The sequence below is a fragment of the Podarcis tiliguerta genome (genome assembly GCF_965153285.1).
Source record: "Podarcis tiliguerta genome assembly, chromosome: 2".
Classification (NCBI taxonomy): domain Eukaryota; kingdom Metazoa; phylum Chordata; class Lepidosauria; order Squamata; family Lacertidae; genus Podarcis; species Podarcis tiliguerta.
The window spans coordinates 79,163,680-79,174,572 of record NC_139535.1 but is presented as its reverse complement, the minus strand read 5'-3'; the positions used below and the strand labels follow the sequence as shown (position 1 = coordinate 79,174,572).

The 10,893-nt window shown below is 43.7% G+C and overlaps 1 protein-coding gene across 1 annotated transcript; it reads left to right on the top strand.

Moving 5' to 3' along the window:
- The first annotated feature begins 8,814 nt into the window (after window positions 1-8,814).
- On the top strand, window positions 8,815-10,789 carry FABP6 (fatty acid binding protein 6). Its single transcript, XM_083431031.1, has 4 exons — window positions 8,815-9,157; window positions 9,710-9,885; window positions 10,030-10,119; window positions 10,656-10,789. Exons 1-4 carry the CDS (start codon window positions 9,091-9,093, stop codon window positions 10,707-10,709), a joined length of 387 nt encoding a protein of 128 aa, XP_083287157.1. The 5' UTR covers window positions 8,815-9,090; the 3' UTR covers window positions 10,710-10,789.
- The last annotated feature ends 104 nt before the right edge of the window (window positions 10,790-10,893 follow it).

The window sequence follows — 10,893 nt, the reverse complement described above, 5'->3', positions numbered from 1 at the left end:
GATGTCCCTAAGTGGCAGCCATAACAATGTACTGGATGGTAGCAAATAAACGGAAACTTAATCTTGATAAGAAAGCTGATGTTAGCAGGGTACTTGTTGGGCCAGTTAGCTGCAGAAATCTTGCTGGGGTTGCGCTTCACTGCAAAGATCAGGCTCACAGTTTGAAGGTTCTTCTGGATCCAGCACTGAGCCTCAGTTCCCAAGCAGCGGCTGGACCCAGCGAGTGCCAGGGTCTTTTTTCAATCGCTCTGAGTCGGGGCAGCCACCTACTGGCCTCATAGGTAAAGGTACTCCTGACCGTTAGGTCCAGTTGTGGACGACTCTGGGGTTGCAGCACTCATCTCGCTCTACAGGCCGAAGGAGCCGGCATTTGTCCGCAGACAGCTTCTGGGTCATGTGGCCAGCATGACTAGGCCGCTTCTGGCGAACCAGAGCAACAGACAGAAATGCCGTTTACCTTCCCGCCAGAGCAGTACCTATTTATCTACTTGCACTTTGACGTGCTTTCGAACTGCTAGGTTGGCAGGAGCTGGGACTGAACAACGGGAGCTCACTCCGTCGTGGGGATTCGAACCGCTGATGTCCTGATCGGCAAGCCTGAGAGGCTCAGTGGTTTAGACCACAGCGCCATGGCCTCATGGTTTCTGTCAAAGTGACTGAGATGACTTCTTAATGAGATGGCCAACAAATACCACTTCCTCCACAGACTGGCACTCTTGGCTTGTGCCCATTGGGACTGGTGGGGCAGTAGGCAGCAAGTCCAACGGTAGGTGGAGCCAGAGCCAATGACAGGCAGAGCCAAGTAATTCTGGATTTTGGCTCCATCTTTCTGCCTGCTGAGGACTAAGGAAGAGGAAAGTGAGAAGCAGTGCCACCTCTTGACTGATTGTTAGTAGGAAAGTATGTAGGCAGACAGATGCTGGCTGAGGTCACACTGAGGTTGGTGGGGCAGCAGCCCGTCAATATTCTCTGGTTGGCCTCTGTTATTTTTTTCTACCAATAGGAGACCCACTTAAGGACTCTATACGAGCTCTTGAATAAGGGGAAAGGAGCAGTTTTTTCTTATAACAACACATTCAGGGTGGGCCAAAGACCCCCAAGAGATCCCACTCTGACATTTGGTAGTTCTCCTCTCTCTCCTAGGGTTTCCTGCTAGCCTAAGAGGGGGAATGAGGTGCAGGGGTGGCAGCCCCAGAACAGGGAGAGAAGGTACACCTGAGGATGGGCTGGGCGTGTCAGGGGACCACGCTGATCCAGCCGAGGATGAGGAGGGAACCACCGTAGGGCACTGCCTTGGTCAGGACCGGGTCCCCTGTCACCCCGTGGTAATACAGGGTGCCAGAGAACAGCCGACTGGGAGCCGCCCAGAGTGGCTGGGGAAACTCAGCCAGATGGGTGGGGTATAAATATACTGTACTTATATATTGTTATAAGAAAAACTGCTGCCTTTCCTTATGGGATATTCCAGAGCCCGTATAGAGTCCTTAAGTGGGTTCCCTATCGGTAGGAGAAAACAGAGGCCAACCAGAGTATATTGAGAAGCAAAGCAGCTAGTAAGCCTGATCTTTATTCAAGGAACTGTTGCAACAGGGTCCCCACTCCCCACACGCAGGAGGGAGGAGAACCCTGAATAATGGTCTGCAAGCCCTTATCTAGACTTTTGAAATTGCCCACCCTATAGCCCAAGACCACACCCTAAAACATCATACATACATCACGGAAGGAGACAGTCTTGAGCAGAAATCCTGCCTGCCAGGATACCCGACAATGGTCACTGATTGCATTACCTGGGCAGTCTGGCCATTTGTGTGTGTGTGTGTGTGTTGGCTAATACTTTAGTTCCTGAATCCAGGTTACAGGCTCACCCTATTCATATACAAATATGCCCTTAAGGCAGGATTTGCAAGCCAAAAGACAATAGGAAGGCTTTCCCCATTTACCTCCCTTCCTGCAGGGGATTATTGGGAGAGTCAAAATGGCTTCAGGATTGCTCTCCCATACTATTTCAGACACCTGGTTTATATACTTATGTATGTGTTTGCTTTGTACATTTATTAACATTTAATTTATATTTGAGACCTTTGAATTCTTATAATAGTGTCTTTCTTCCGCGTCTTGCAATTCCCTAAATGCCAAATCCCTTTAAAAAAAGAAAGAAAGTCAAGATCCTTTTAAAAAATTGCTACCAGATTTGAGTTAGTGATGGAGGAAGTGCGTCATCCTTGATCATTGGTTTCAATTGGTGTTTTTTAACTTTTTTTAAAATCCCAAAAAAGAAAAAGAAAAACTTCATCTAAAACTGTATTTACTCAACTCTAATGCTCACCTTTTTTGGCCAAATTACGTTGCGAAAATTAAGGTGTGCATTAGATTTGATGGCACGTTTACATTTGCCAGCAAATACTTTTTTTGGTTTCAAGGTTCTGAAAACTGATGTGCACATTAGATTCGATGGCGCATTAGACTCTAGTAAATACGGTATACCACTATGCCCTCTGCTGGAAATAGAGATACAGTATAGCTGTTGTCATTTATATTAGTGATTTGTAGGCTGAACAGCTACAACACAAAACCTAGCTTTCTAAGCGAGGTTTCCCAGTTCCCACCATCCATGTCTCATTTAAATTCTCAAAATGGCACAGCTGTTGGAGCAAATATATGTCTGACTGGGATTTTGCAGAAAGGTTAACTTCGCTCCAGTGTCACAAGCTGTTATAAAGGCTATAAATGAATTTTTAAAAATAAATTTTGCATTTCCACAGTACAAAGCATAGTGCTTTGACTTTCCAGAAAATACAGTAGGCCCATGAGAGAGGCACTATCTGGGCAAAACACATGCCGGCCATCAATTAAAAATTCTTTCTTTTCAAAAAAGATCATGCAGAAATGCTCTAACACTACACCCTTTTATTTACACAGCAGGCTGCTTTGGGTTCACTTGCTGAAAAAGCCCAAACAGTGCTTACAAACGGTTCCCTATCATCCTGGGAAATAGTTACAAGTGGGATCTGGGAGGGTTCTGTCCTGGGCCTTGTGTTGTTCAACATCTTTATAAATATCTCGGATGAAGGAATTGAGGGTCTGCTGGTCAAATTTGCAGATGACACCAAGCTGGGAGGGGCAGCTAATACCACCAAAGATAGAATCATGATTCAATGGGACCTTAACATATAGGAGAACTGGACTAAAACTTAGCATTTATTAATTTTTAGGATTTAGGGCAGTCCTTCCTCCCACTTCTACTACTACTGCTTCTTCTTTCTTCCCACAACTGATAACACCACATTGCAGGCGGTTGAACTAGATTTCCCTTCCAGAGTTCCCTTCCAGCCCTGCAATTTTATGATTCTATGATCAATCAACATATACTGAACTAATGTTAAAGGGAGCCATACCTTTCCTTTGGGGTTCTTGCCAGTCTAAACAAAGTTCCATCAGGTGCTGCTCTAAGAAATAAACTACGGCATCAAAGAGCAAGGAATGCTGATTCACTGCAACAGCACTATTGCATGTTAATGCACCAAACACTGCTGTCACCATGCAGTGTGAAGAAGCATTTCCTTTTCTCAAACAGATATAGCTGTAAAGAGCAGGTTGGGCAGTAGATCTACATAAAATAAGATCTGGTAACAGAGAAAGTAACATGAAATGGCATCATAGCATGGGGATTTACAACATGCATCCATGCTTGTAAAATATGTGCAAACACACAGTTCCTTGAAACAGATAGATATCCATTAGCAGGAGGGAAAACAAGCATTGTTTAAGGAAGAAAAAGCAACATGGGCTTTGTAAAATACATTTTGACCTACTGAGAGTAATAATTCACCTGAGTGTTTTAGCACTTGGCACATTGTATTTAGGTCTGCAAGCACATATTTATTCTGCTGTGCAAACTGCTGTTGTTTTGATGCAGTTCTCCTTTTATCTTGGCTTTTCTTGGCAGAAAAAGACCAGTCTGCTCCATTAAGACAGTTGTCTGCCCTGGATGACCCCTCCTTCGAGTGAATTACAGGGGTTAAGGGTAGTGAACCATTCAGAAGGGAAGGGCAATCCAAACTAGAGGGGGAACAACAAAAGCTTTTATAGGCAGAGTAACTAACCCCAAAGCAGCAATCAAGGTTTGTCTTAGAAAGGCTTTGCTATCTACATGTAATTGGCATCCTTAAAGATGGTGCAATAAAGTGGGCTGGGGGAGACAGTATCCTCAAAACCTGCATTGCATCATAGTTGGAAGTGACATTTCACTTCTGAAAGATGCTAAACCATGCAATGGACTTGAAATGGACATGGAGCTGTATCTATGAAATAAAAAACACCTGTGGGGTTAGAACAGCAGGTACCTGTGACTTGGGTTTCTGAGTTGTGTTCCTGTTTCTCCTGCTTGCTCATAAGATGAAACAGGGTAGACAAGATACAACAACACGGTACTTAAAGTACTGCTCTGTTCTTCTATTAATAGCACACTCCTATATATGTCTCTACTCACAAGCCAGCCCCTTTAAGTTCAGTGGGACTTACTTGCAGGTATGTGTAGCTAAGATTGCATCCTGAGCGCAGTATTGTGGTGGAATACAGCATCCATGTCATTTATGTGGTAGCACTTTTAAGCTCTACAAAACTGTTTCTTTTAGGAGTCATATTAGCTTTCTGTGACGTATCTTTGCCCCATCAGAAGGATGTTGAATGCCATTTGCAGAAAGCCACATGGAAAACATCTGGACACTTTGATAATCTTAGGATGAAGCAGGATGAATAAGCAGCTTTCAGCTGTTGTCTCTGCTAGCTCTGCTTCCACATAGCATCTCCTGGTGGATTTAATACCGCTCACACATGCAGGTTTCACACAGTGTCCACTTGACATCTCCCTCATCAGAATGCCGCTCTGTCCCCCTACCCCCAATCTGGATTTACCATTTGAATGATTGCTTTTCTAACGTATCACGCTTTCTGCGTGAAAGGAAAAATAATATTTTGATGAGGATGACGTTGTGCATATGCTGAGCAAAACCTGTGTGCACGGACAGCACTAAGAGCCCACCATAAGAGGCCACGTGGAAGCATTCTTGGTTCCTCCACTAGTACTGTTTTGCCTTACAGGAATTATAAGTTATCAAGAGAGGAAAGGTGGTGGAATCCTGCAAGATACCACAGAGAAGTCCTTGCCAGGGTGATAGTGGAGGGAGAATACTGAGCAAACTCACATTAGCTATCTTCTGGGATTCCCTGTAAAAACCTCTCAAAGGCTAACCCAGGAACATCAGTCGCTACATGTGTGATGCTAGTGTTTTATGGTCAATGCTGTCAATGACTCCTGCAAAATCTAGTAGGGACAACAGAGTACAACTTCCTTTGTCAACTTCTTGGCAAAGAGCAGCGACCGAGGCCATTTGCAATGTCAGTGCCATACACTGAGTGGAAGCCTGATTGGAAAGGACTTCAGTCTTCTTCAGGCATTACAATTTAAGTGTTGGATGGTGAGTGCTCATTCAACAACCTTTTCTAGAAATAGTAGGTTAGAGATAAGTCGGTAAGCAGCCAGGCTCTGTGCAAGAGGGAGCTCCTGGGTGCGAGTGTCAGAGTGACTGAGATCAGCCTGCTACATCTCCCATCAGCCAGATCTACAGTGGACAAGTGGAAGGCAAAACACTGTATGGAATATTCTGAGCCAGGCCTAGAAAGGCATTTGCGTTCCAATAGAGTTGGATGTGTATCTAAGTCACCTGCTGTCTGTGCACACCAGTGCTTAGGGGGCTGGGGGCACAAACGGCAAAGAAGTAAGGCCCTCTGAAGATAGAATAAAATGGCAGAGAGTCTTGTACAGCAGTTCTTAAAATGCTACTGTGGTACGGTTGTTTCAAGAAAAGTATTGAGCGACCTAAAAATCTATATGAGCACAGCGGTGGAAAACAGTTTTACAGAGGTGCACCCATTTGCTCTGCGCCAAGTGCACTTCCACTGCCAGTTTGTGACTCGGTGCAGACATGGCATTAGCCGTAATCCGTGTTAGCCACATTAATCTTAAGAAGTACTGCATTTTGATGTGTTTTTCCCAAAACAGCTTTGATTCAATTTGAAAACATAAGCCACATGGAAACATCCATGCCTGCACTCGAAGGCCACAGGGAAAAGACTGAGCTAGCTAGGCAGCCTTGAAAGTTGAAGCAGAAGGAATCAGTGTCTTCAAAAAGACTCCAGAGTCTTTCCAATACCATCTATCAAGGCGGTTAAGTTTCACACACAATTCTTTTGCCTATTCCCCCTACCTTTCAAGGCTGCTTCAATTAGCAGATGTTACCCAGCTATATGTTGAACAAATAGACTATTTTATTGCCATAAATTATCTGTCCTTCTAAAGATGGCAAAAACTCCCTGAGAATCCTAAAGCCTCCTCTCATAAATAGTTGAATATGAGTAAGATTGCAGTGGAGATTAAATTCTCATCTATATGCATGAGAAAATAAAAGTGTAAAGAGATAATCAAGTCATAAAATAATAACCTTGATAACAAAGAGGAGGAGAGATAACTGCCATTTCTTATTTATGACAGAACAAGAATGTACAGCCCTTTAGTGAAAAGAACCTTACTCAACCCTTTTCCACTTCTGTTAATCTTTAACAATTACAGTGGTACCTCAGGTTACATACGCTTCAGGTTACAGACTCTGCTAACCCAGAAATATTACCTCGGGTTAAGAACTTTGCTTCAGGATGAGAACAGAAATTGTACAGTGGCAGCAGGAGGCTCCATTAGCTAAAGTGGTGCTTTAGGTTAAGAACAGTTTCAGGTTAAGAATGAATTAAGTTCTTAACTCGAGGTACCACTGTATATGAAATGTTCTGTGTTCTCATTAAGGATGATTAATGAAACCCAAAGAAGTCTACATTCTTTTCTCATGGAGTTATAACAGCATATTTTGAAGACTCCTAGTGACTATTTTGAGCTGGTAGCTAGTTACACAAGTCTTTCACACATCTGAACTGAAATTTAGAAGTCAGGCAAATGGCGCTATGAGGCAGTGGCTTTCAGACTGTGACCTGAGGAACACTGGGGTTCCTAGGTTTGAAATCATCAGAGGCTTCTCAGTGTGAAGACCAGTGCTGGCAGAAAGGGCCAACCCTACCATTAGTCAGAAGGAAGCCGCCATCTTGGGCAGCAATTGTAGAAGCAGCAGCTCTTGACTGCACCGTTTGGTGGAAAAGCAGAGTTGTGTAATACGAACTGACCTGCAGCCTCCTAACTAATCTATTGCGTTCAGGTGCGGTACAAGATACCGCATTGAAATAAGATTCAGTTGCCATGGCTTCTGTACATGGAGTGATGGAGAAGTGGAATGCTGTAATACGATTTCTGCAGAGCGAGCTCAGCCATACATAAACATGAGAGCCCAGATGCACCGCCACCTGGTTCCTGCAGTTCTGTAGCTTTTCTTCACCTGCTGGATGAGATGACGTTTTTCAAGGCTGTTGGCATTATTGCTAGAAAAGCAAGGTTGCAAGTTCAGCACAAACCGGGAAAGAGCACGCTTCGAGTTCATTCACCTCCTCTGTCAGCTCTTCGAAGCGGGAGTTTAATCTTCCTGCATGGCCAGCTCACTTTGTGTCCTTTTCCCGGTGCTCAGTGAAAAAGCCAAATTGAGAAGTGCAAAGGGAGAGAGGGGTATTGAAAATGAGTATGTGTGTAATGCATTTGTGTGTGGGTGTGTTTTGGTCCTCCTCACTGGGCATCTTGGGCCTCAACCACTTTCATCAAAAGGAATTCAGCTATGGTGGGGAGGGGAGATTGTTTCCCACCTTCCTATAGAGGCCTATAGAGACCCCCCCACACCTATGAAAGAAGCTGCATTCCTGTCTTTTGTTGGGATAGCACCCACCACGGGCCTCTCACTTCATCTTATCAGGTTAGTAAAGCATGCCAAGAGCACGCTGGCCTTCAGCAGCAGACAGAGGGCTGGCATCAAAGCCAGGAGAACAATAAATTTTCCTGACCCAGACAAGTCTTCAAGTAGCAGATAGCAAAAAAAAAATTAAAAAAGCAACATTTTGTATGAACTTTGCTTAAAGATACCTGTTGCCATAGCAATTAGGAGCAGGCTGTTCTGACCAATGAAATATGTTTCAGGGGCCCACAAGCTGTCCATGCATTCAGTTATCCCATCATATTGCTGGAAAGGATTGTGTATGAGGTGATCATGCACGTAATTGTTATACAAGTGTCTTGAATGTTGTATTTGGGGTCCAGAATTTGGAAAACTCCTCTGGATCATTTATTCTTGCTGCAGCCTGCAACAAATATGAACTCTTTCCATGACACTGCTGTCTTTATTTGGCTAAAGTGGACCGATATATTTCCAGACCCCCTTTGTAAAGGTAAAGGTAAAGGTACCCCTGCCCGTACGGGCCAGTCTTGACAGACTCTAGGGTTGTGCGCCCATCTCACTCAAGAGGCCGGGGGCCAGCGCTGTCCGGAGACACTTCCGGGTCACGTGGCCAGCGTGACATCGCTGCTCTGGCGAGCCAGAGCCGCACACGGAAACGCCATTTACCTTCCCGCTAGTAAGCGGTCCCTATTTATCTACTTGCACCCGGGAGTGCTTTCGAACTGCTAGGTTGGCAGGCGCTGGGACCGAGCAGCGGGAGCGCACCCCGCCGCGGGGATTCGAACGGCCGACCTTTTGATCGGCAAGCCCTAGGCGCTGAGGCTTTTACCCACAGCGCCACCCGCATCCCTATAGACCCCCTTTGTAGGGTAACAATATATCTATATCTATATATCTCTATCTCTATATCTATCACCCTGAACTTACTTTGGGAAAAGTCTTCGGTAAAAGAGACATGCCAGAATTGGAATAGGACCTTTTGTAAGGGTCAATGACACCAGTGTTAAGTGATTCGTACAAAATTACCCTCCTGTTGTAAAAATACAAACTTCCTCATTAGATGGTATGATGGAGAAGTGCAATGCATTTAGGGTAGATAACCTGAGCTAAGAAAGCTTTATAAGGCAGGGGTTTTCAGTCCCCGAACCAACCAAGCCAAACCACAAACACCCTCCTCTGCAAACCTCTTTCCTGCGCCACAGACTACAGCATGGCTTTCTCCGGCAAATACGAAGTGGAAAGTGAGGAAAACTATGAGAGTTTTATGAAGCGCATGGGTATGTATCTATTAAGACTTTTCGTTTGCTGCACTCAGATCAGTATTCCCCAATTGACTGCCCTGCAGTTGTTTTGGATTTTAGCTTCCATCAGTTCTTCTGGTGGCACAGCCAGTAGTCAGAGGCATTGGAAGATGCAATCCAAATCATTTGGAGGGTACCAGGTTATGGAAAGCTGACTTAGGGAATTGCTTAGATTGTCAGCTGCTGGTTTCAGAAAACAGCCTCAACATGGGAATTATGGCATCTTCAGTTGGGATCTCCTGGTGAAACTCTGCAGTCTTTCAGACTTACACAACATTATTTGGCAAGCAGAATAAAAACCACTGCATTCCGGCAGATTGCCGTACAGTGGTATTCTGCTTGATAGAATGACATTGCAACTCAGATTCCTGCATTCTTTTATCAATCTTTTGGTTTCTATACCACTCCTTTGGGGTTTGTATTTTTCTACGCCTCTTAGAAAATCTGTATACCACAGCAATTTAGAAATGCTTTTAAACAAATACATTGGAGGAGGTTTACATTAACGTTGTCTTTTCATTGGCCTAGGTTTTCCTGCCGACACAATTGAAAAAGGAAAAAATTTCAAGATTGTTACTGAAGTGGTACAGAATGGAGATGAATTCACCTGGTCCCAGATTTACCCAAGCGGGCATTCCATGACAAATAAGTTTGTTATTGGCAAGGAATCCGAAATGGAGACAATGGGTGGTAAAAAATTCAAGGTAAATGATTGTAGCTACTGCTCTCAAAGGACTAGGGATTCAAAGGGGTGTGGCTGGGTTGGCACACTAACAACACTTTATTGAAATGAAATCCTTAATTGTATTCAGCCAAGGCGGCAACTAATGTATGTAAATCTGTTGCAGACAACTGTTAAAATGGAAGGTGGAAAAGTGGTTGCTGACTTCCCTAATTATCATCATACTGCAGAGATTGCTGGGGGCAAACTAGTTGAGGTAATTTCCTAAAAACTTGCCTTGAAGATTGAATGTGTGATGCGCCCCCCCAAAAAAAACAACTTGTAAAATGGTGTTTACAGCATTAAAGCAAAATGTTAGCTGAAGAATGGACGGAAGGCATGATGATTTTAATGGCCACCAATACCCATGTGTCACTTGATCAATTCAAAATACAAAATAATTCTAAAACTAACTCACTACTATGAAGCATTTGAAAGTATAACAGGCGAGGAGGAAACACAATACTTTGCAAGCAGTGTTGCAGAGACACACTAGGTTGAAATTGTTGTTCAGTAGTGCCCTCTAGTAAAAAAATAACTCTTTCGGCTACATTAATGATTATTTTATAATTGTGAATTGGAAGTTTCCTCTTTTGTGTCTCCCCTCCTCCCTTAAATTCATGGCACAGTACTCCTGAATCATTAGCAATTGTAAAGAAGGGAATTCACAAAGCATTCCAGGATGTTAACAGCTATATTTTCAATCCCAGCTTCCAGCTTCATCAGCAATGTTTGCTTTATCCTTTACTGCAGATTTCTACAATTGGCGATGAAACTTTCAAAAGAATCAGCAAGAGACTGGTCTAAGAAGCTGTTGGAGGAGGAATAATTGTGGCCTTACTGATATTTGAAAAGTGAGCAATAAAAAAAACCCAATATAAAGTAACGAACTTAAGAACTTTATTTCTGCATTTATTTATTGATTGGAAGCAAGTGCAATAGGCAGAATGGGTCTAAATATAAAGCAACTTCCTACATTCCTACCTTTCTA

Bases quoted from the DNA above. Each gene is read 5' to 3' on its own strand.
- FABP6 (XM_083431031.1), top strand. From the start codon at position 9,091: ATGGCTTTCTCCGGCAAATACGAAGTGGAAAGTGAGGAAAACTATGAG. The intron at 9,158-9,709 runs GTATGTATCTAT...TCATTGGCCTAG, and splicing joins GAGTTTTATGAAGCGCATGG to GTTTTCCTGCCGACACAATT. The intron at 10,120-10,655 runs GTAATTTCCTAA...CCTTTACTGCAG, and splicing joins CTGGGGGCAAACTAGTTGAG to ATTTCTACAATTGGCGATGA.